The sequence below is a fragment of the Anolis carolinensis genome, chromosome 1 (genome assembly GCF_035594765.1).
Source record: "Anolis carolinensis isolate JA03-04 chromosome 1, rAnoCar3.1.pri, whole genome shotgun sequence".
NCBI classification, from domain to species: domain Eukaryota; kingdom Metazoa; phylum Chordata; class Lepidosauria; order Squamata; family Dactyloidae; genus Anolis; species Anolis carolinensis.
Genome location: NC_085841.1, coordinates 351293571 through 351320160, shown reverse-complemented (window position 1 = coordinate 351320160; position 26590 = coordinate 351293571). Strand labels below are relative to the sequence as shown.

At 39.5% G+C, this 26590-nt stretch overlaps 1 protein-coding gene across 2 annotated transcripts; it reads right to left on the bottom strand.

The window, feature by feature from the left end:
- Window positions 1-1113: 1113 nt before the first annotated feature.
- Window positions 1114-26590, bottom strand: LOC100559230 (60 kDa lysophospholipase). Of its 2 annotated transcripts, XM_062968534.1 has the most exons (16): window positions 26230-26590; window positions 24543-24672; window positions 23454-23565; window positions 21272-21397; window positions 18792-18875; window positions 17636-17762; window positions 17187-17299; window positions 15656-15841; window positions 13204-13317; window positions 12509-12628; window positions 11615-11698; window positions 9923-10086; window positions 9575-9661; window positions 7771-7870; window positions 7284-7344; window positions 1114-4883 (listed from the first exon to the last, which is right to left on the bottom strand). In XM_062968534.1, exons 1-15 carry the CDS (start codon window positions 26411-26413, stop codon window positions 7285-7287), a joined length of 1791 nt encoding a protein of 596 aa, XP_062824604.1. In that variant the 5' UTR covers window positions 26414-26590; the 3' UTR covers window positions 1114-4883; window position 7284. The 2 variants fall into 2 exon arrangements, with proteins under 2 accessions (XP_062824604.1, XP_062824605.1); XM_062968535.1 differs by lacking the exon at window positions 15656-15841.

The window sequence follows — 26590 nt, the reverse complement described above, 5'->3', positions numbered from 1 at the left end:
GGGAATAAGTTAAAAGGTTTGTTCATTAATGGCATGAAGAATAATGCCCTTAACAAAAAAAAGAAAAGAAAAGAAATGTGGGTACAATGTAATTGTGAATTTTAACAACATTTTTTTGTGTCAGGAGCAACTTGAGAAACTGCAAGTTGCTTCTGGTGTGAGAGAATTGGCCATCTGCAAGGACATTGCCATGGGGATGCCCAGATGTTTGACCATCTTGCGGGAGGCGTCTCTCATGTCCCCACATGGGAAACTGGAGCTAACAGGTGGGAGCTCTCCTGATTCGAACTGCAGACTTTGGGTCAGCAGTCCTGCCGGCACAAGGCTTTAATCCATTGCGATACTTGGGGCTCCACTTTAACCACTGAAGCAACAGGACACCCAGTACAGTATTGCAGAATAAGAAGTTGAGGGACCATGCTTAGCAGACTGGGCTCAGGAAATACAACTTGAGGGTTGTTGTATGTCTTTTGGGCTGTGTGGCCATGTTCCAGAAGTATTCTCTCCTGACGTTTCGCCCACATCTATGGCAGGCATCCTCAGAGGTTGTGATAGCCTGCGACAACACAATACAACTTGAAATGAGAATTCCAGATTTCCTGTGCCAATCATAAAGAAGTGCAAGTAGTTTTCATCAGAGCTAAGGAAAAAGCAGCAGTAAAAGAAATGAAATAAAATAATATCATCTTCAAATTATGAAAATAATTCAGGCATGTAATTCATTTGCATGCTATTTAGACTGATAGCATAGAGTACAGTTAAACTTTGCAGCCATGAGATCTGTTAGTTTTTCTAATTGTAGAACTTGCCTCAAATTCAATATTTTATATTTCATAGTTACTAGATGCTGACTTACAACTGAAAATTAGTTCAAAAGTGTTTTTTTCAGTGTTCGAACTGTTTTCTTCCAGAAAATTGGGCTACAGTGTGAAATAACATCCTGATGACAATGTATGTGGAAAATAAAATGGAATATTTCAGTAACAAAATTAGACAGCAGGGGTGTGTGAAGATGGTAATGTAGAGTACACTTCCTCCTATGACAGTTAACAAGAAACTCCTGCAAGATTGCATTATAGAGCTTGAATCAAGTATATAAGTATATAAAATAAGTATAATACTGGAACATTTATTGATAAATCAGCATTTACAAGGTTTGTTAAACAGGCTGATTTCCCATTTATGAAGTAGAGCTAAAGCATCTTCTGCAGAGTCCACTGTAAACACTGCTCAACAGATTCGTGTAAACGTCTAAAGCGTTCAGAAAACTTTTATTGTTGCCAAATTTTTCAGGACCCTAACACTGAGCTAAGGGGACCCCATTTGGGGTAAGGACCCACCGTTTAAAAAGCAGTGGTCTACATGGATTGAATAGCCTGAACTCACCATTAAGACCCTCTTCATCACATCTAAGAACATCCAGTTCTTATTATGGGGTAAACTGGGTTTACTAAGGCCCGGGGCCCAGATGTGGCCCTCCAAGGCCATTTATCTGGCCCCCCGCCCTCAGTTTTAGACTTAGGCTCGCCCAAAGTCTGAAATGACTTGAAGGCACAAAAACAACAATCCTACTTGATTATCTCATTGGCCAGAAGCAGGCCCACACTTCCCACTTAAATCCTGGTAAGTTTACAGTATATTAGTTAAAATTATTTTTATTTTTAAATATTGTATTGTTTTTCCATTTACCAATATTGTAAATGAAATATTGTAAATGAATGATATGGTAATAATATAATATATTGTGTATACATATAATATTGATAATAAATATTATAATGTAGTACAATATAATATAATATTTATTTATTAATTACAGTATTTCTGCCCCGCCCTTCTCACCCAATAGGGGACTCAGGACGGCTAATAATAATAATACAATATAATAATATTGTATAATATAATAATATTAATTATCTATATATATATAAGGGTAATGGAATCACGGCATCGGACAACACAACTAAACTAAACGCCCCACAATCTTGGAAATTGACAGCACAACCTCTCATCCACGCCTCTACGTTCATACAACAAAAAGAAAAGAAAAAATAAGTCCCAGCCACAGCAACACGTGGCCGGGCAAAGCTAGTATATTATATATTAAATGCAATATTACTAGTAATATTACAGTATAATGGTATAGTGCAATATAGTAATATATAATGCTAATATTGTGCTATGCTAATAATATAATATATTGTATGTACATACAACTTGTAAGCCTCTCTGATTCCCCTTTGGGATGAGAGAAGGTGGGGTATAAATGTAGTAAATAAATAAATAAGTAAATGATTGTTGTTGGGTTTTTGGGGGGGTTTTTTGCACTACAAATAAGACATGTGCATAGGAATTTGTTCATTTTTTTTCCAAATGATAATTCGGCCCCTCAACAATCTGAGGGACCATGAATCGGCCCTCCACTTAAAAAGTTTGAGGACCCCTGCTCCAGAGTGTGGGCAAAACTCTGAAGCAGCACCACAGTTTGGACGGAGAGTGGACAGCTTAAGTGGGACCAATGCAAACTAGTCCACTCTCCACAAAATCTCATTTTTCCTTTTTCCCTGCACAATAGCCCTTCCTTCTCCCTCGCTGTCTGGCACCTTTCCTGATCTCAGCATAGGCACCTGTGACAGCTGGGAGTTCCCATGGAGCTCTGTGGCATCCAGTAGCAGTAGAGCAATATAAGATCAAACCCGTATTGGCCCTATTGGACCACCTCAACTTCACCCTGCTGCTACTTCAGGTTATGAACAGAGTGTGTAGTTATCTTTGGAGCATTACTATTCCAGATCAGCCACAGATTAAATGTCCGATTTAGAGTCCTCAATCTCTAACATGCTCCATACAAGATCCCTTTACAGTTTCTGTTTTTATTGCTATTGGGAAAAATGGAAGCATAACACTCTGAATAATTTTTTTGTCCTGTCCTGCTTTTTCACTGCTTCTGCCAAGTGCGGAAAATATGCAAACCAGTTATGGGCACAGTAGCTATGCTGAGAAGTGGGTGTGCTCTGTTTATGAGCCTTTTGTTTTGATTTAGTCTGCTAGTAATAGCCACAGGATTGCAAAAACTGGGACAAAACTTTTAAGGGTCTTTTGTAATCCTGTACATTTGATAAATGATGTCATGCTTTTTTTGAACAGCTGGTTCTTCTGAGACACAACTGGCATGTATTTTAAAAGTAGATTTTAGATTTTTAGCATGATTTTTTGAATATTAAAAAGACACTTCTGTCCAGCATTCTCAGGTATCATTACTTGGAAGTCTGAGCATACAATTATGACCTTCTTTTATTAATCCGATTGATATTTTTTTTAATTATCTCTTCTGTAAGTTTATTTATTTTAGTGGTGATATTAGCTACTATCTGACTTACAAGAAGCATTGCTTGTCCTGTCCTGCTTTTTCAAGCAAAAAGTGAGTGCTAGAAATAATATCATATGAAAGCTGACTGGCACAACCTGGGGATCACAACCAGATACAGTGAAGACATCTGCATCTGCTACTCTGCTGCTGAATACGCGTGCCAGAGTGGAACACATCTCACCACGTTAAAACAGTGGATGTGGCTCTTAATGAGACATGCCACATTATCACAGGATGTCTACGCCCTACACCACTGGAGAAATTATACTGTTTAGCCAATATTGCAACATCTGACATCCGTCGGAAAGTAGCAGCCTGCAGTGAAAGGATCAAGGCATTGACATCTCTGTCCTATCCCCTGTTTGGATATCACCCAGCATGCCAACACCTTAAATCAAGACACAGCTTCCTGAGATCTACAGAGATACTCGCAGGAACACCTCAGCAAGTGAGAGTCCAAACGTGGCAGGCTAAAAGCCTGTATTTTTAAATACATTATTACTGTATCGTGAATTTGCTTCTGACAAGTTAAATAAATAAAAGCTACTATTGTCTTTATAATTTTAAAAGCCATTTCTCCTTTCTCATTTCTAAAAGTAAAATAAGGACTTTTTGTGGTTATAGCTGCAAGAGGCCCTGCAATTATGTTTTTCAATCTGCAAGTGAATAAAAATACCATGATTCAGTGACAATATTACGGATAATCACATTTCATTGCTCAGTTATGTTTCCTTCACTTCATCTTTCAGGTGTCAGGCTAAGATATGACTTGTTATTACAGTAGAGTCTCACTTATCCAAGCCTCGCTTATCCAAGCCTCTGGATTATCCAAGCCATTTTTGTAGTCAATGTTTTCAATATATCGTGATATTTTGGTGCTAAATTTGTAAATACAGTAATTACAACATAACATTACTGCGTATTGAACTACTTTTTCTGTCAAATGTGTTGTATAACATGATGTTTTGGTGCTTAATTTGTAAAATCATAACCTAATTTGATGTTTAATAGGCTTTTCCTATAATAATAAGCCCTCCTTATTATCCAACATATTCGCTTATCCAAGCTTCTGTCAGCCTGTTTAGCTTGGATAAGTGAGACTCTACTGTATATCTTTGAGAACTATAATTTTGCCCACATTTGTACAAGTTTTAAATTATGTTAATTCATTCAACTGCTAAATTCCTCAAAATGTATTCTTAGATGGCAAAAAATATTTCTTATTGTTTTAAAATTAATTTGTCCTACATTTTAAAACTTGATTTGATTTATACATTGCCCCAGGAATCTGCGATACATGACAAGACAGAAATGTTATAACAAAAATACAAAAAGAAACGAATTCTTTTAGATTCTTATAAATGTCACTGCTTTTTTCTGGGAAACAGACTATCAGTCTGTCTAGGACAGTTCCTCCAAGTTTTTTTTTCCTAGTATAGAAATCCAATATACAGATCACACATTCAATCGTCTTTTTATTAGAAATTTCTTCAGAACAGTCATTTTGAAGATTCTGCAAGGAGAAAGCAGAGAGAGAATGGTTAATTGTAACTTCTACAACAAATCATACAAATTCAGCATGTACAAATATAATATACACATATCTAATGAGCACTGCAGAGGTAAAAGCAAATTTACCAGGCATCTAGTAGGTCCATAGCAGACATATGCATTGCGTTTTAATAAACGTTAATACAGCTACTTCTCAAATAGGGAGCATGGGAATAGCTAGGACAAACATTTAAATAAAAATTATAACTTAATTTTTTTACAAGGCTTCTTCTTAGCATATACACATTTTATGCACAAGTTATAAAAGAGAAACATATAAAACCATTATATATGAACCACTGTATGGGTTCTCTTTTATAACTTGTGGATAAAATGTGTATATGCTAAGAAGCAGCACTGTAAAAAAAAAGAGAGAAACATGTAACATCATTATATATGAACCGTTATATGGGTTCTGGGCCCTGGTGGTGGCGCAGTGTGTTAAAGCGCTGAGTTGCTGAACTTGCAGATTGAAAGGTCCCAGGTTCAAATCCCGGGAGCGGATTGAGTGTCCGCTGTTAGCCCCAACTCCTGCCAACCTAGCAGTTCGAAAACATGCAAATGTGAGTAGATCAATAGGTACCGCTCCGGCGGGAAGGTAATGGTGCTCCATGCAGTCATGCCAGCCCCATGACCTTAGAGGTGTCTACGGATGACGCCGGCTCTTTGGCTTAGAAATGGAGATGAGCACCAACCCCCAGAGTCGGTCATGACTGCACTTAATGTCAGGGGAAAACTTTTACCTTTACCTATATGGGTTCTGGGAGCCCGCAATGGTATAGCGGGTTAAATCTCTGAGTTGCTGAACTTACTGACCAAAAGGGGAGCGGGGTGAGCCCCCGCTGTTAGCCTCAGCTTCTGCCAACCTAGCAGTTCGAAAACATGCAAATGTGAGTACATCAATAGGTACCGCTCTGGTGGGAAGGTAACGGCACTCCATGAGGTCATGTCGGCCACATGACCTTGGAGGCGTCTGTGGACAATGCTAGCTCTTTGGCTTAGAAATTGAGATGGTACCACCCCCCAGAGTTGGACACGACTAGACTTAAGGTCAAGGGGAAATCTTTACCTTTTATATGGGTTCTAACAGGCATAACATAGAAAAAACAGAAGAGAAGGAGAATTAGCATTTGAGAAATTAAAAGTGACAAGAGAATCCCAAAGCGGAGAATTTGGAAGAACTACATCCTAGAAGGCTACAGTGCTGGAGGAAGGTGGGATAAAAATACAAACAATAAAAATGAAATTATTCAAAGGAAGTAAAGATATAGAACACACCTTGGGGAAAATTACCGTAGCTGCCTGCATACAAAACAAAATGTATCACAAGATGTGCCCTAGTACTACAGTAGAGTCTCGCTGATCCAACATAAATGGGCCAGCAGAACGCTGGATAAGCAAAAATGTTAGATAATAAGGAGGGGTTAAGGAAAAGCCTATTAAACATCAAATTACGTTAGGATTTTACAAATTAAGCACCAAAACAGCATGTTTTACAACATAAAAAGCAGTTCAATAAACGGTAACGTTATGCGGTAATTACTGTATTTACTAACTTGGCACCAAAACATTGCAATAAAAATAGAATGTCTGCCTAGAGAAACAGCTGTGGATCCAGGCGGGAGGCAGACTGCGTTGGATAATACAGAACGTTGGATGAGCCAAGGTTGGATAAGCAGGACTTTACTGTATTTAGACCTGTGTCTAGTGGGTGGAAACTTTTCCAAATTGGACTAACTTTACCATCAAGGCATTGCCAATTTACAAGTAACATTAGAGTTTGCAAGCCTGAATAGTGCCTTGGGAAAATTTCTACATTTCCAAAGCTCCTTCTTGTTATCAGGGGATAAAACATACGAGTGATTATTCTGGATCCTTTGAAGCCACTCAAGGAATGGCTGTTCCTGGCTGCCTTCCATGTGGTTGTGTTGCGGTTTTTGCAACAAGACAGATTCTTGAATCAAGGTAAATTCACTTTGTGTGTCCAAATTCCTCTCAAACTTTAGTGAATGAAATATTATCGAATCTGCTTTGAAAGGGCCTATCAATTTTTTTTTCTATTTATTTACAGTATTTGGAAGCCTCCAATAACAAAGGTTCTTCTCAGCAGACTTGTTTCTACTCCTAATCAAATGTAGTTCTATATTGGTAAAAGAATACAGTCAGCCCTCCATATCAGAACATGTGCCACAATGGCACCAGTCCACAGACCACTTTTATGAGTAGCACTGAATTAAACCAACCAACTTTGGCCTCATCCAACTCTGATTCTCTGATCCTCTGATTGAAGTTTTGACATCAATACAATTACAGCAAACACCCATGCAAAATTACAGAAAAGTTAAGCATTTTGAACACATACCTCAGTTTGATTTCAGCTGAGTCAGGAAGTCCAAAATTTGATTGTTGTTTGTCATAGTTGCCTACAAATGCATCAGAACATGCTAAATTTTTAAAATTCAGGAAAATGTCAAAGGTGTTAAAAGGAAAGGCAAGCCCTCTCCCACCTGCAACTCAACATGTTGAGCACAGTTGAATTGGTCTGCATGGAGCTTGGCAATCTCCCATCAGTTCAGAGCATCATCCGGGTATGGTTTTGGTGAATTGCTTTTTATTATAACATATTATACACCAAATGAGGGGTGGATGAAAATGGAGGACAACTCCACATTTGTGGGTTGACTGCTGGAAATGTACCACAGAGTTGGGCTGAAGGAACTAGAGGTTCCTAAATAGTGGTGTTTATGGATTTTCCACATTCATGGGGATCTTTTGCACCTGACTCCCATGAAAGTGGAGGATCTACTGTACACATAAGCTTAGAACTGTTTTACATCATATATACTTACTACTTGGAAAGGTGTTCTGCCAGCATAATCCATGCATTCCATATCTACACCTGCAAGATGCCAAGCCATCAATCCATCCACATCTCCTTTAGCAGCGAGACTGAGAATAAGGGATATAGATATATATGTTTTAAAAAACAAGCATCTTTTATGTGATTTCCCATTCCCTATTGGCATAACTTTTTTATATGTAGTGAACCTTGCAAAACAATTCTCAATCAAGTCAATAGAAAAGAAAGCAGAAGACTAGTAGTTCTGAGCTAAGATATGTTTAAATCATGAACATGTTCTGCAAAACTGTTTTCCACATAATGGAGCTTCTTAAATCAATATGTTTGTGTGAAATCCCATGCAACTCTAGAATTTAGTTTATCACTAGGATGCCCTCCATTGTTCTGAAGAACAATATAAGCAACTGTTTGAGCATATGAGGAAAAACTGTGATCTAGTAACACTCAAGCATAGGGTGGAGCCGTGGTAGCTCAATGAGTTAAACTCTTGTGCCGGTTGAACTGCTGACCTGAAGGTTGGGTTGCCGAACTGAAGGTTGCCAGTTCGAATCCGCGAGACGGGGTGTGCTTCCATCTGTCAGCTCTAGCTTGTGGGGACATGAGAGAAGCCTCCTAGCTAACACATCCAGGCATCCCCTGGGCAACGTCTCGGTGGACGGCCAATTCTCTCATACCAAAACTTGCAGTCACTTGCAGTATGTTCTCAAGTTGCTTCTAACACAAATATAGGATGGTTAGAACTGTAAGAACTGCAAATACGTCCAGGCACACAATAATAGAACTAGAAGGACAGAATTAATTAATCTATGATTCAGTTTTCTTAAGAACAGGGATGAAGAATGTGTGGCTCCATGGAAATGGTTGGACTGCGACTCTCATCATCCATAGCCAACAGTTAATGGTGATGATTGATGGGAACTGCAGTCCAGCTTTAAAAAGCTGTCACTGGATAATAAGTCTGAGATATGAAGACATATATCACACTAAGCTCTAGCCGTCTGATAACTGTCATGGTTCCATTGTAAAGAATCCTGGAATATGTGAGCTATTCAGAATTCTGACTGAAAGCTCTAGTGCTGTCATTCTCCCTGACTAGAAATATTCTCTTTCACAGAGAACTCTAAGTATTAAATTACAAATCCCCGAAATGATATAAGATGTAACCATGGCACTGAAAGTTGCATCATAGTGGACTGAGCCTATCAGATTCTTGTTCATCTCCAAAGTCTACGGGAAATTTATGCCAACCTCCTCTTTTCAGTCACTCTTGCATCACAGACTTCCCCAAAAATTTAGACTTATCTTGTTTCAATCACTCACATAGATTTCTAAAGGAGCATATTCCTTAGGAAGAAGAAAAAGTTAAGGTGCTTTCCAAATCAGTTTACCTAGGACCTTGAAGTTAGTGGAATGGTATAACTATTCCACTAACTTCCATAACAGTCTCACATGGGAGAAAAGCATGGACAAGATTTGAAGGAATTGACCGTAACTGAGTATCACATTGGTTGCAAAATATGCTTATACTCTTACATGGGACAAACACCCTGTAGTGTAAAGCCTGGACAGACATTCCCATGCTATTACTTGAGTGCATATTTAGCTTAAATACATCACTGAATACCAGCTGCTGAGTAGGAAAAAGTGAAAAGGACAACTACTTAGAGCCCTTTCTGTTGAGCCTCTCATAGGCATATCGTTGGCTAGTGAGAAGCAAGATGCTGGGTTAATAGACATTTGGTGCACCAAAGAAGCTCTTCTTGTGTTCTGAGGTTTAATTTTGTTTTTCTTACAGGCAGAGTTTGGTCCCAACATATTCCAGCTCTTCATTGGAAAGGTGAGCTCCTGTTTCACGAAGCAGCTGTATGATTTCAAGGTGCCTTTATGGAACAAAAGGGGAAAATGACAGAAAACCTCAATATCATTATTGCCAACAACAACAAGAACAATTTCTTGAACCCAAAGTTCAAGATCTCTTCTTTTTTGAAAAAAAAGCATATAGTAGTTGATGCTTAAAACCTATAATGCTTTACATTAATCTGACATACTTTTAAAAGAAAAAACAGACAATGACTCCTTTTAGAGGGGGAAAAACCACAATGTTTAGGAGGAATATTGAGTATCTTTCCTACATTTCCCACCTGAATTCAATAGTATTCATCAAAGGGGTGGCACCATATCTGTCTTTGGCATGGACGCTTGCCCCGCTTTTCAAGAGGTACTCAGTTAAGTGAACATGTCCTTCGCTTGATGCCACATGAAGTGGGGTGCGCCCGTCATAATCTTCACAGCTCAGATTTCCCCCCTGCAAAAGAGAAATAATATATACTCCCATCTGTTAGCAATGAGAAGAACTACTATGGTGCAATAATAGGCTGAACAGATAGTGGATTTATGGCAATTCTGTAGATTCCTGTTAGAAAAAAATACTCAATTTATTACCAAGTGAATTCTGGCTTCTCCAGTTTAAAGAATATAACTAACATGAGTTCAGATGGACTTAGATCTATGAGTCCTGAGATCCCTTTCTATATGGCATTACGTAATAAGTTGACCTCATATACAAATATACAGAATCAGTACAAATGTAGGCAGAGCCTAAAATTCCAACAGACAACCAAGCTAATTATTTCACATCAGATCTCCAGATAACAACTTTTCTCGGCTTATTATTGTCCTTACTTTCTCTCTCTCTCCAAAGACTGCAGCTTGTATTCCAGATGCTACTTTTGTTTTCCTTTCACATTTATTTCAGCTAAAAGAAGCCATAGATACATACCCTCCAAGTGCCCTGGTTTGCAGGGAAAATTCTGATTAATCATCGGCCATCTCATTGTTTCAGCTTATTTTATAATGTCCCAGGTTTCTCTCTTCTCTTTCCATTTTTTCATTTAATCCGCCGTTTATTTCAATGGCAGTAAAGTGAGTTCAAAGCACAAAAATAGTTTTCATTCAATTAGCTCAGTAGGGAGGGAGGAAAGAAAGAAGCAGAATCTTTTTCTTCCTCAAAAAGTTAAGCAGAGGGTTAAATTGCTGAGCTGGCGTTCGAATCTGGGGAACGGGGTGAGCTCCCGATGTTAGCCCCAGCTTCTGCCAACCTAGCAGTTCAAAAACATGCAAATATGAGATCAATAGGTACTGCTCCAGTGGGAAGGTAAAGGTGCTCCATGCAATCATGCCAGTCACATGACCTTGGAGGTGTCTACAGACAATGCTGGCTCTTTGGCTTACAAATTTAATGTCAGGGGGAAACCTTTACCTAAATGTGGCCACATTGCCCCCATGTGTGCTTTCCCTCATTAATAACTTAATAACTTTTGCCATCTTAACCACACTCTCACCTTTTTGTATGTATCACATGTATCCCAGTTTTCATTTGTGAAATGTTGGCAGAATATGTAAATTTAATAACTAGTAATTCTAAAGCTAAAACCATCTCCATCCTGGAAAACAACACTGCTTAGAGGCTTAGATAATGATTGCAAAATAGAGTAGTCAAGCTGTCTTATACCCCCTTCCCCACCACCCAATAGTGCCCACCATTTCAACTGCCATGAAATGATGTTGTATGAATGAATTGTTCCATGCCTTAGTCTCTGAAACAGCACATAACAAGATTGCTCCCTCCTCAAGCGTGTTGTAGGTCAACATTAGCGGTGGTGCCAGATTGGAGGAAAATAGGTTAGACAGTTTTGAGCTATAGTTTCAGCTGAATCTTACCCAGGCACTGATTTGTGCCCCATGGACTTCGAGTCCAGCCGTTATACTAGGGTTACTCTAATAAGTCTCAATGTTATAATTCCCCTGAACAGGATTCAACTATTTATATTTACCGCTTCTTCGATGGCTTTCAGTGCATCCATGTCACCAGTTTTAGCAGCAGCACAAGCCAAAGATGGGATCAACACTCCAAGTTCCTACAAAACCCAAAAACTTTTCAAAGTATTGATTACATGAGCATACACACATTATATATAGATAGATATCTGTGTATAGCTAAAAAAATACAATATCCCATACATTGATGTAATATCCCCAGATAAATGTGGAGATTGTATTAAGGAGATTATATTAATTTACATGGGAAGCACAGAAATAATTCATATAAAAAAGTAAAGGAATGAACACATTCAGGAGAATTCAGTTTTAGGTTTCTTTCTTAACTATCAGTATAGTACTGGAAAGTTTTCATTTAAGATGTGTATTTCCATAATGTAAATGTCCTAAAGGCACACAACAACAACAACAACAACAACAACAGAGTTGTTGTGTGTTTTCCAGGCTGTATGGCCATGTTCCAGAAGTATTATCTCCTGACGTTTCACCCACATCTATGGCAGGCATCCTCAGAGGTTGTGAGGTATATTGGAAAAAACTCAGCAAGGAAGGTTTATATATCTGTGGAAGGTCCAGGGTGGGAGAAAGAACTCTTTTCTGTTGGAGGCCAGTGTGAATGTTGTAATTAATCATCTTTTTTAGCATTAATGGCCTTGCAAACTTTATGTCCTGACTTCTTCCTGCCTGGGGGAATCCTTTGTTCAGTTTTTTTTTCCCCAATATACCTCACAACCTCTGAGGATGCCTGCCATTGATGTGGGCAAAACGCCAGGAGAGAATACTTCTGGAACATGGCCATACAGCCCGGAAAACATACAACAACCCTGTGATTCCAGCCATGAAAGCCTTCAGCAACACAAACAACAACAGAGTTTGGTCTCTGCATTTACCTCTTTGCAGTTAAGACTTATAAATTTGGCCATCACTTTGATAAAGATGCTGTTACTTAAGGAGTACTGGGTTCCTATGAACACAGAAGACATTTCACCTCTGAGATTGTCGCACAGCATCTGGAGATGCAAAAGTGAGAAAGAGAGAAAGAGATCAAAACTTCTCTGGAAAAACAAACAAGAATAGAATTATAATTCTCACGACTTGCTTTAAAAACTGGGGCACATAGAGATCACTAGAGAGAACATTTTAATCAAATCTATGAAACTCACAAATATAACTGTGTTCATCAACCTAATGTCTTGGAGTATGATGGGACCCTTCATTGCAGATTTCAAATTTCTGGCCCACTTATGCAAGAGAAGCAATCTTTCGGTTATCCTGGCCCTAAGCCATGTGAAGCTTTGTAAAGCAGAAGAAAAACCTTGAATCAGACTGGGAGCCAGTGCGGCTGATGCAAGACAATGACAATGCATTCTCTAGAGTGGACCCTAGACAGACTCGCCTCCACATTTTGCACTAATTGTAGCTTATGAATACTTTTCAAGCATGCGGAACGCATTACAGTAGTCGAAGTGGGGCATAATTAAGACACAAACCACTACAGTCAAACCTAACTTCCAAAGAAACAGAAGTCAAGTTGTAATCTGAATTTCTCTCTCTTTTTTTAAAAGCTGTGATTCTGAGGCTTTACCTGCTTCTTTTCTTTCCAAGAAAGCTCCTTTTTCCCCAACACATACGACAGCTTTGCCAAAGATGCTTCGGGAGTCATATCCCCTCCTGAAATCACTCCAACATGAGTAAGGTCCTAGAAATAACAAAATAATCTGTCGTAAAATGTTGGGTGCAATTAACCTAACTACTGTGACAAAACACAAACATAGTTTATCCCATGATCCATGTCACCGAATGTAGTCATAGAATCATAGAGTTGGAAGAGACCTCGTGGGCCATCCAGTCCAACCCCCTGCCAAGAAACAGGAAATCGCATTCAAAGCATCCCCGACAGATGGCCGTCCAGCCTCTGCTTAAAAGCCTCCAAGGAAGGAGCCTCCACCACAGTCCGGGGGCAGAGAGTTCCACTGACGAACAGCTCTCACAATGAGGAAGTTCTTCCTGATGTTCAGGTGGAATCTCCTTTCCTGTAGTTTGAAGCCACTGTTCCGCGTCCTAGTCTGCAGGGCAGCAGAAAACAAGTTTGTTCCCTCCTCCCTATGACTTCCCCTCATATATTTGTACATGGCTATCATGTCTCCTCTCAGCCTTCTCTTCTGCAGGCTACACATGCCCAGTTCTTTAAGCCACTCCTCATAGGGCTTGTTCTCCAGACCATTGATCCTTTTAATTGCCCTCCTCTGGACGCTTTCCAGCTTGTCAACATCTCCCTTCAATTGTGGTGCCCAGAATTGGACACAGTATTCCAGGCGTGGTCTGAACAAGGCAGAATAGAGGAGTAAAATCTAGACACTAGATTCCTATTTATGCAGGCCAAAATACCATTGTGTCAAGACCCAGGCTGCAGAGCACCAATAACCATACACAGAGGCCAGAATCTATCTAATATCTTTATTGAAGGAATATATAAAGTTAATAAAAACAAGTGTAGAAAATAGTCCAGAATTAGACCTTTCAGGAAAGGTCAAAATTAGTCCAAAGAAACAACGTCCAATATGAAATATTAAGGTCCAAAGTTGTAATCCAATAACCGAAACACTCACTTTGCCAGGCAAAGTGAGGGGAGATGACAAGGTCTTTTAGTCCATGAAACTTGAGCGAGGCTAGGAAGTAACTTGATTCTTGGAAAAACGAGGCTTGATTCAAGGCAACAAGGAAACAAGGAACAAGAGCAAGATCCGTGGTAATTTCTTGGTAAAATCCGGGAAACAAGACGAGGCTGAGTCTTAGAAAGCAAGGCAGGATTCGTGGAGTAAACAAAGCTGGGAACGAAGGCTTGGCGACAGGAACGGAGGCTTGGAAGCGGAGTAGCTGTCCACACACGCTACTCCGGTTGCTGACGAATTGACTCCGCAAGATCCCTTTGTGGGTAAAACACCTAAATAGGGTCCCGTTTTCCCGCCCAAGAGCAGTTCTCTGGAGAACCAGAAACGAAAGCTATTTTCTGAGTCCAGATGCATGACTCCCTAAACTTTCCCATGGGAAGCAGGCTTAATCAGCTGAATGCTTAGCAGCTATCCTAGCACTCCTGCGAGACGCCTGATCGACTCCTCTCTGTTGTTTACAAAAATCATGGCGAGAAAACACAGGAGATTTAGGCTCAGGGCTTGTTTGACAGACTTCTGGAAGACAAATCTCTTGCAGGTGCAAGGTTCCCAAATCTGGCTGGGAGAGTTCCAAATCTGACTGAAACGGTGAAAAACCCAAGTTTTCCTCTTCATCTGGCACTACAATGCCAGGAATGGGACTACATGGCCCATGACTCATCACACATTGGCTTTTTTAGCCGCCGCATCACATTGTTGGCTGATCTTTAACTTGTTGTCCATGACGACTCCAAGATCTTTTTCACATGTAAACAGTATTTTCTGTTTAGGTCCTTGCTCCAAATATCTTTCTACTATAAGAACTGTATTTGCTGCCACTCCATCCTAATTCCTCACAACCTAGAACAGAAGTTTAAAACATCCTCCCACTACTTTTCTAACTGTTTTTTTGCATCCTCTGGCTTTTAGAATAATAATAATAATAATAATAATAATAATAATAATAATAATAATAATAATAATAATACTTTATTCTTGTATCTCGCCACCATCTCCCTGAAGGGACTCGCGGCAGCTTACAACAGGGAAATGCCCAGCATAACAACATAACATCATAAAAACAGTGATTTAAAACAGTAGGTAACACAATGCAGCAATAAAATGTGCACATAAATAAATACCTTAAAACTCAACATCAATACACATATAATAAAAAGTGAATGCAGAACTAAGGTGACTGCTAGTTATAAAGTATATAAAGAATGACAAAAGGCCCGAATAAAGGCCTTGCCAGCTTCTGGAAACACAATAAGGAAAGGGTCATCTTAATAGGGTTTCCCTTGGAAGATATTTTCACAATGTGGAGCCCAATCCTACTAGTTGCACAAAACCAAAAATTACTTAAAATTTCATTGCTTCCTTCACCTGTCCGGTTGCATAAGTTGGAGCCACAGAACCTCGCAAACACTGCGTGCAGTTTAGGATCACCACGTTCCTCTCCGTCGCTTGCCTCAACTCTTCCAACAAATCAGGACGGTTATTTGGGGCATTGCCACAGCCATACGTTTCTAATACTATCCCTTCCATTGGATGCTGGAGAAAAGCCCTCACCTATTGTGATTAAGACATTAATGAAAAGGGAGTGATTACATGTTGAGATAGTGATGTAAATGTATAAAATACTTGTATCAAAAACCGTTGTGTTCCATCTCAACAAACAAAATAATAGCTCAGACCTCCAGAATCTGATACATTATGACCTCCATATTTGTGAGGGATACGTTCCTGGACTTCGTGGGGATTCCTGAAACCATGGATAAATAGCAAATCCTATACATTTCAATGGGGTGAATGCAGAAGAACTGAGAAGAAGGTCTAACTTGTACGGGAGGCCCTAAGGGAATAAGTGAAACTATGGATAAATGAAACTGCATATATCAATTCCACAGATACAGAGGGCGTATTGTATCTCCTTCTTAGAAAGATGTTTTACATTAATTTAAGAAAAGAGAATATTAAGATTACTCACACCAATGCCTGTAATACTAGATTTAATTATTCATTATGTTATTTAGATCAATTCTAAAAATTTTTTTTAAAAATCCTTAATCAAAAATACAATCCATATTTAGGTAGATTAAAAAATCAATATGTAACACATAGATGGCCTAAGTCATTAATTTCCACGCATTTTCTTAAGCTGGAGAACTGAGCATTCTACAGTAGTGGGGAACACACATGTATAAAAGCAGGGATGCTCCGGGTTCAGTCCTTCAGTATGTTTATATGTACTCAGCACTGTAATTTCCTTAATATTAAAATTCAACGTCAGTGGAAATTCTGAACTTTGGGGGAAGTATGGAGTTCAATATGGAATGAATACGTCAAGAAGGATACTAGGCTCTATAAACAAGAAAATTTTGGATATTATTCAGCATTAATGAAATTGTATTAAATCAACTGTTGTGAAAAATTATACTGATTATTCAAGTGACCACATTGGTCTATTTGTATAAAAGTTCTCTGCATATTTTCCTTTGATTTCAAAATGTAAAACCGGAACAAGAGCACTGGCCAAATGTGAAATTATTGCCGATATAGAATAAATATCCCTCATTCAAAATGCTTGAGACCAGAAGAGTTTTGGATTTCAGTTTTTCCCCCAAGATTTTTGAATACTTATATTTGCATATAAGCTCCTAATATGTTGGGATCCAAGTCTAATGAGACATTAGTTTGTCTTTCATATATACCTTCTACAAATAGATTGAAGGCAAATTTATACACACTATCTTCAATAATTTTGTGCATGAAACACAGATTGTTTCTGAACTACCAGAAAGTAAAGATGTCACTATCTCAGCCATCCATGTGGATAATATTGGATTCTGGAATATTATGGATTTCTGAATTCCAGATAAGGAATGCTCATCCTGTAGTTTATTGAACCACATACTGTAGTTGCAGTAATTCCTGGGAAGATCCTCAGCAATCCCACATTCCTGTTCATTTCGGTGTGGACCTTGAACTTCTTGGTGGAAGTGGCTCGCCATACAATTCCCCAGTCAACTTGGAGAAAGAAAACAAGAAGGGAGGAAGAGAAAGGAGGAGCTATGACATTGGGAAAAGACATCAACACACAAACACAAGCACAGTTTGTAGTGACTGAAGTCTTCTAAGGAAGAAAGGGGATATGCCTTGTAATTCACTGTTCTTCTACTGAGATCCATCTAAAATAACACATTGACTCTGTCTCTTGATATTGTATGAGCTTGCAACCAGGTCAGTTTTTAAAAAATAATTCGAAGTGAGGCCTCATATTAACCTGTCAAACCTTAAAATAGCTCAAGAATTAAATTGCTCTCATGGGGGGATCCAGAGCTGCAGGAATGTAGTGCCACTTACTTCTCATATCCACCTCAGCATTTGCCAGAGGAGGCAGATTAGGAGAACAGAAAGCGTCAAAACTTCCTGTGTCCACTTTGGTCACCCTGTTTCCCCGGTAGAGTTTATGGTGAAAATAGAGGCACACCTGGAAGGAAAAGCAGGCCTGAGGGAGAGCTGTCATGCAATCAGTTCAGTACAAACCACACTCTGTTCAACTTAACTAACCACATCCTGTGAAAACTGTAATGTATTCTACATACTAATTTATCAGAAATCAGATTAGTTGCATCACCACCTACTTCCACCATAAATACTATTACAATTACTATTACTAATGCTAATACAGTAATAGTAATTTTATATGTTGCAATTCTTCATCTCAAACCATGGGGCGGGGGGGGGGGGGGGGGGAGGAGAAATATATATACATGCATGTATACGAGGATGAAGATGATAACAATCATCATCATTTTATTGCAGAGACTCCCGGTTAAACCCTTGTGCCAGCAGGACTGCTGACCAAAAGGTCGGCAGTTCAAATCCAGAGAGTGGGGTGAGCTCCCATCTGTCAGCGCCAGCTTCCCATGCAGGGACCTGAGAGAAGCCTCCTACAGGATGGTAAAACATCCGGGCGTCCTCTGGGCAATATCCTTGTAGACAGCCAATGCTCTCACACCAGAATTGACTAGAAGTTTCTCAAGTTGCTCCTGACACCAAAAAAATATATATTGTGTATATGTTTGTATTGCCTTCATCTCTCTATGAATCATTGCAACATATTAAAATACAACATGAAAGTTGAGAAAAAGGGAGGAAAAATCACTTTTACATGCATTGTTGAAGCTTTGTGTGTTAAAAAGGTTAAAATGCTTGTTTACTTACCAGACTTTGTTATTTTATTTTATATGTGTGCATTGTTAGTTCTGAATTTTAAAAATTGCTGAAGCTTGCAAAACTGCTCATATCCCTATTTCTTCCATGCAATTTCTGTCCCTGGTACAATATTTTTTAAATTGATGAAATAATGGCCCTGAACACATCTACTTCATTAACTGAGATATACCTATATTTGTTTTTCAAATCTATGTTGTGAGCTGCCTTGGGTAACATGTAGTGAAAAGGGCAGGATTTTAAATCTTTTCTGACAAGCCAAAGAAATATTGATACTACAAACCTCCGGAATGACAAATTGTCCCGCAATCAGCAATGCTCCCAGGAGATTAGAACGCCCATCATTCCTCAATTCATAGATAGGCACCTAGGAAACAACAAAAGAGAGGAATCCCATGGGAATTTAGGGTGCTTTCCGAACAGAAAACTACTAGCACTACCAAAGACCCTGTACATGTATTTCACATCCCCACTTTTGAAAAGATGGTTTATGATAAGAAAAAAAATATATGGTAAAGTGAGTGAACAAACATGAGCACTTTCCAGTTTGGAGGTAATTGTCACCTGGACTCTTTTAAAATTCTGTGGCACTTCATGATAATCATAGTAAAAATCTTAACTGCATGTACACACATATATAAAAGTCTAAACATTTTAGACAAACAACTGACCCACAAAATCTGGGTTGACTTATCTGTGGGTCCATGTAAATATTGTACCTTAACTCTAACCAAAAAAAGGAACTACAGTGTTCCCTCACTACTTCGCAGTTCACTTTTTGCAGATTTGTTGTTTCACGGTTTTTCAATAAACTCTAAAAGACTATTATAAATAATAAAAAATTACAATTTACAGCCTAAGGAAGGGAGGAAGGAGAAGCCAAAGGGAAAAAAAAGGAGCCCAAGCGCCAACAGGAGAAGAAGAAGGTGATTTATCAACACACAATTGGTTGATAAAGACTTAAAATAGTATATAACTACTAAAATAATGTATAAATATTAAAATATAGTGTTCCTACTTCATGGATTTTCACTTATTGCGGGTGGTCCTGGAACCTAACCCCAGCAATAAGTGAGGGAACACTGTATCCCCTTTTCTGAATATAGTGGAAAAAGGCAATGCTGGGGAAACCTAAAAGAATCAGTAACCCCCGCCCCTCTCTCTGCTACAGAAGTACTTCTGGCCCCTTTTAATGCCTGAGTGGAGAAATGGTGGCAGCAGCAGCCAGAAGCAGCAGATCCTATGAGGCTTTTCCCACTCCACAAAATGACATTTGACTTATTCATAAAAGGTAAAGGTTTTCCCCTGACATTAAGTCTGGTCATGTCCAACTCTGGGGGTTGGTGCTCATCTCCATTTCTAAGCCGAAGAGCTGGTGTTGTCCATAGACACCTCCAAGGTCATGTGGCTGGCATGACGGCATGAGTACCATTACCTTCCCGTCAGAGTGGTACCTATTGATCTCACATTTGCATGTTTCTGAACTGCTAAGTTGAAAGAAGCTGGGGCTGACAATGGGAGCTCATCCCACTCCCCAGATTCAAACCACCAACTTTTCGGTCAGCAAGTTCAGCAGCTCAGTGGTTTAATCTGCTGCACCACGGGGGGCTCCATTGGTCATCTCAAAATTCATACCAGTTTTTAAAGCATATATATTAAAAGCAATCAAGTAAAAAATGCATAATTTAAAAATCATGTGGATAGGCCTACTAGACATTAGTGTCTAGTGCTATTTTAAACTGAATGTATCAGCCACTGAATATCTTCTGGCAGGGCATTCCACAATTGGAGGCAACTGGAGGAAAGGTCTGGGTGACAATTGCTAGTTAAGTCTCCTTTGTAGAGAGACAAAGTGGAAAATAAACAAACAAAACAAAAACAGCAGCAACAACAACAACTACTTAGTGCTGCCTGAGTGGAGTAAATGTCACCCAGAGTGTATGGAGTCGATTATATGTAAATAACATGGACCCAAACCATGTATAGTTTAATGGTAATAGGGTTGTCACACCCTGGACTCTCCACAGATATATATAAACCTTCCTTGCCTAGTTTCTCCATGCCTCACAACCTCTGAGGATGCCTGCCATAGATGTGGGTGAAACGTCAGGAGAGAATACTTCTGGAACATGGCCACACAGCCCGAAAGACATACAACAACCCGGTAATAGGGTTGTTGTGAGTTTTCTGGGCTGTATGGCCATGTTCCAGAAGCATTCTCTCCTGACGTTTCACCCACATCTATGGCAGACATCCTCAGGGGTTGTGAGGTATATTGGTATCGACAACACATTAATGGTAATAATCAAAAGTTTTTACCTCGTTCAGAAACGATTGGCAGTCAATGGAGTGATCTTAATATACTGTTAATATAACAGTAATACTATTACTTCTAGATACATCAGTAAGCAAGCTGGCTGCAATGTTTTAAACTAACTTAAGTTTCTGAGTTTGGAACAAAGGTAACACAATGTACAACACACTGCAGAAGCCCAGCCACCGCATACATACCATTTTTAAGTCTCCAAAAGGCCATAATGGACATAAATGACAACGCTGATTGGACACACCCATGAGAACAATTTTAATGGAGCCCCTCAATTGCATTTTGAAAAGTCTTACAGATCTCTCACAGCACTATTAATGTAGTGGAAATTCTGAGAAAGTTGCAACATAGAGGCAAAGTCAAAGAATCTCACAATCTGATAGATGAGCAGCATAATAATCAAAAACTTCCCGCAAGAACAGGCTAAGTTCATGTACCTGAGCTCCTGTTAAAACAATGGGTTTACCAAGGTTCTCGCACATGAAGGACAGGGCAGCAGCCGTATAAGCCATTGTGTCTGTTCCGTGAAGGATCACAAAGCCATCATATTGTTCATAGTAGGTCTAAGAGAATCAAAGACATTGATGTAAATAATTCCCAAACACAAGTATGTACAAGCAGACATAAACATTATAGGGTTGTTGTATGTCTTTCGGGCTGTGTGGCCATGTTCCAGAAGTATTCTCTCCTGATGTTTCGCCCACATCTATGGCAGGCATCCTCAGAGGTTGTGAGGTACCTCCATACCTCACAACCTCTGAGGATGCCTGCCATAGATGTGGGCGAAACGTCAGGAGAGAATATTTCTGGAACATGGCCACACAGCCCGAAAGACATACAACAACCCTGTGATCCCGGCCATGAAAGCCTTCGACAACACAATAAACATTATATTTTGTACAGAGGGTGGGAATGCTGATGTGGGAATGGAGGAGCTCTCTGTGGTTCTGTTTGTCATTGACAGATCATTATATGATCAGGTTTAGACTGGCTGGGACTCAGAACGTCTGCAGAGGTAGGGGACCCATTAAGATGGTCCGCCCCAGGAACTTATGGACTCCTGACAGTTTTTGGGGAATTTCCTGCTACCCGAGCAGGTAATCCTGTTGAAACCCTGGTGGATCTGTGACATGGGGAAATGACACAGAAAATACCAGGAAAGAGTTTTCATAAGTTGGACTTTGTTTAAAGGTACATAATAACCAAAAAAACAACACAAAATGATTGAACAGCCCAGAAATGGCAAGGCAGGGTTGTGTAGCAATCAGAACAAAACAAAAATTAAAAATTCTGACATAATATCCAATTGTAATTAATAGCAAGACTTACACCACAGAGTCCCAGAGGAATTTGCTTAGCTGAACCCTCAAAATATGTATTTATGGATATAACACATTCAGAAGTATTTCAAAGTGGTTTACAACCAGGAAATATAAACCCTTAAATCATCTACATAAAAATGTAACAGAAGAATCTGAAGAATAATAATAATAATAATAATAATAATAATAATAATAATAAAACTTTATTTATACCCCGCCACCATCTCCCCTATGGGGACTCGGGGCGGCTTACATGGGGCCATGCCCAGACACCATACAATATAACAAAATAAACAGCAAATCATAACACAATATAACAGTGCAAAATCATCGAATATATATTACAACCCAAATCGGAGAAAACAATGAAAACCAGGGCAGGTCACATGAACACTTAATTAAAAACTCGGGAGAGAGAGACATAGGAATAGGGGGAAACAGGGAAATAAAATACGAAGGATAACGTTTTGAGAAACAAAACACAAAGTGCCAAATATAATTCTGGAAATGTCATCAAGCAGATAGTTTGTTTGCTACTTCAAGAAGAAGACTGCACGCATTTAGAGCCATTGACATTAATTTGCATCAAAATCATTGCTCTTGTTGTTGTGTGCCTTCAGGTCATTTCTGGCTGGCTTACCCAGTCAATTTTAAACCATAAATTTGAAATGTACATTCTATTACTACTGTATTATAATCTTTGTACCATGTATTCTAATATATGTATTTTGATGTATGTGTTTTATGTTGATGTGTTTTGCTTGTATTGTACCCCGCCTTAAGTTGTAGGAGAGGTGGGTAACAAATAAATTATTATTATTATTATTATTATTATTATTATTATTTACATAGTTATGGTGTTCCTAATGCAAACTGATCACGAGAGTGACTTGTCCCATATCACTCAGTGGGTTTCCATAGCTGAGCAGGAAACTGAAGCCTGGTCTCCAAAGTTATAATCCCACAATTAAACCACGACACCAATCTGGCTCTCCATCAACGTTATACCCGCCAAGATATCACAGATAAAAACTAGGGCATACGTGGCCAAGCAACATCAGAACATGGTCACTGTGGTAGAAGGTATTAATGAGGAAAAGCATATAAGCCAGGAAAAGCTGCTGAGAACAAAGAGGGGAAGTGAGAGGAGGAGACAGAAACTGGGACATTTCAAAAGCAGCGGAAAGAAAGGGGAAGCATATTAATCAGAATTGTCAAATTAGAATCGCTGGAGGACATGTTAAATTGCCAATGTATTTTAATATGTAAGTATAAGAAACCTCATGTAGTCTAATACCTCGAGATCTTTGGCAATCTTAGCCCAGTCATCTGTTGTCAGGTTACAAGAATCAAGGAGTGGTGAATACTCTAGGATTCTGTAAATCACTCTTTTCTTTCTTTTAGAGAGGCTGAATAAGACAGAAGTGTGTAAGAAAAAATAGTTAAACATAATGGAAATATACACTTTGGAGGTGGCTTTTCTCATATATGAAACAACATCCTGGAGATCCCATCATTTTCCACTTGGAGGGAAAGGAGGCACACAAGGGAAAACAAAAGCCTGGCGTTAAAAAATGGAAAGGCTTTGGTTCACCTTGGACATACCTGCACTGATCCCTTAAATCAGTTTCAAATTGGTGTTAAACAAAGTATGCAGATGACCACATAGGCAATCCTGGAACCATTTGAGGTCAGGATGGCGATTACTCGAACCATAGAGCATTAAGGGCTCTCTGACACATTTTTGGTTGGCTTTTATTGTCCAGCAGCTGCGGCTTGAAGCTACCTTCAAAGTGCATTAAACTGTCAGTGTAGGTGGGATACATGACAGAGCAAAATGCTTATTTACAGTTCTCCTAGGCTGGCTTTGTGTCCCAGTTACTGGCCTGAAAACAACTGTCAATTCTGCTGGCCTTTATGACAGTAAGCAAACCACTCCAGGTTTTAGTCTGAACTTTAGAGAGGGAATCCAAGCAGTTGAACCAGACCTTTGGATAGCTCCTTTTATGTTTCAAATTAAGGTTTTATTTCACATTACATAATTATAACTTTTCTAGGCCATTGTAACTGCCATCCTAAGATATCCTTGGATTTGTAGTTCTATATTTAGAAATCTCTGGATCTCCATACACTGGCAGGTGATTTGAAGGCACATGCGAGCGCGCACACATAGCAAAAGCCCAGCTGGAGAAAGACACCTTGTACCATTTCCCCCATAAAACCTTGGCAAGTTTCCAGGCTTAGAAAATTCCAAAACTGGGTGGGAAAAACTCCTCTCGTTGTATACTTGTAGATTTAGCAGGCAATGAACTTTTTGAAGCAGAATATCCATGTGTACTTACACAGATAATGAACTTTTCGAAGCATAATATCTATGCGTACTTACGGAAGCATCAAAGTGTTTTCTGCAAACGGACAGGATTCATAAAATTTGGTGGCCTTGGCATATTCTTCATCGTGTAACATAGGCATTTTTTTCAAGGCCTCCACCAGTTTATGGGCCTGAGGAGCAAGCCCTGGAAAGAGAGAGATACACAAAAGGAATTGGTCGTTAATTTTCAATTAAGTATAATGTCTCAAAATAAGAAGGTTAAAGCCTCCTATAACACTGTAGATGAGAAAATGAATGCACATCTAAGCAGGGCTATAAACAGGCTTCTTCAGATTCCTTAGAACTGCTATAGACGGTCATCGTTTTCTTTTTCCCTCTGCTTAACCCTTTCTTTGTGTGTCATGTCTTTTTACATTGCTAGCCTACAGAAAAAGGACTGTCCTTCCTTGCTTTGAATAATATGTCAACAGATGAAAAAGAGAACACATAGAACATCAGAATGTGGTCAAGATGACAAAAGTTATTAATGAAGAAGAACACACAAGTTAGGAGATGCTGCAAAAGTTTGCATTTGCCTAAGCCTACTGGGAAGGTCAAGAATCCATCCCATTTTTTGCTGAGTTAATTGAGGATAAGCTAATTCTGCTGTTTGAGAGCTCTGTTTGAAGCATTGGAAAGGAGCTGGAAACAAAGGAGGGAAATGGAATAAAGAAACTGGCACTAGAATTATAGAATAGAGTTCAAAAAGGCCATCTAGTGCAACCCCCTGCCATGCGGGAACAACACAATCAAAGCACTCTGGCAGATGGCCATCTCTTTAACTAGGATGATTGAATGCTATGGAATCTTGGGATTGGTTATTTGGTGAGGCATTAGCAATGTTTGGCAGAGAAGACGACTAAAGACCTTATTAAACTTCAGCTCAAATGAATCCATAGCATTGAGCCATGGCAGTTAAAGTGGCACCAAACTGCATTAATCCTAAAGTGCAGATGCACCAAAATATAAGATACTTTTGCACTTCAAACTCTGTTCAAAATGTAAAACGAAGCCGAGGACAAGGCAAGTGGCGGCGGAGTAAGAAACCGGCCCATTTTAAACACAGGATTAATCACGACTGTGTTTTGAAACTCTGGACAGTTGGAGGATATGGAGGTATCAGAATATTTCAGTTTAAGCTTATTCTGTAGCTAAGAGCCTTCCAATGTTTTGGAAAGTGAAAAATGTAGTAAACATCCAAACAGCAGTATCATGAGGAAGATGGATTTCACAGAATCGAAGCTGGAAGGGACCACAAGGGCTATCCGATCCAACCCCTTGCCATGAAGGAAAGCATGATCAAAGCAATCCCGATAGATGACCATCCAGCCTCTGCTTCAAAGCCTCCAGAAGAGACTCCATCAAACTCTGAGGCAGCATATTTCACCGTTGAACAGCTCTTGGCCAAAGATTCCTCCCTTGCGTACTCTAGGATAACTGTGCAGTGCAAGAATAGATGTCTAAAATGTATAATGACCTTGGAATGGCTTTAGACCACGGTTTTTTGGTTGGCATGATTTTTAACTGTTGTAATTGTTTAAATTTTTATGTCTAAATTTTTAAAATATTTAATATTTTAAGCTTTGATTTTATATGTGTTTTGGGGCATCGAATTGTGCCATGTGTAAGCCGCCTTGAGTCCCCTTCGGGGTGAGAAAGGTGGGGTATAAATGGGGCAAATAAAGTGCCCACCGCCACTTACCTCCATCGCACTCGCTGCCCCCCATGCCAATGGTGCCCCCAGTGTTGAGCACCAGGACCCGCGCTCTGGCCTCTTCCTTGGTGGACCAGGCCTCTGGGGAGCCCCATAGGCTCTCATGGCTCAGGGAAGAGCTCCTCAGCCGCTGCAGCCGTGGGGCAGGAGGCGTCGTGCCTGCTGCTGCCATGCTCTTTGCCTGCCCAGGAGGATCACAAGCATTCAGTGCTGCTGATCTTCCCAAAGCCTTGATCCTATCATCTCCATGCACTTTCTATTTTTATCCGACACATGTGGCATCTTGCGTCTGACATTCACGCTGGTGCTGCGTGACCTCATTCTCAGACTTGCCAGCGTCGCTGCAAAG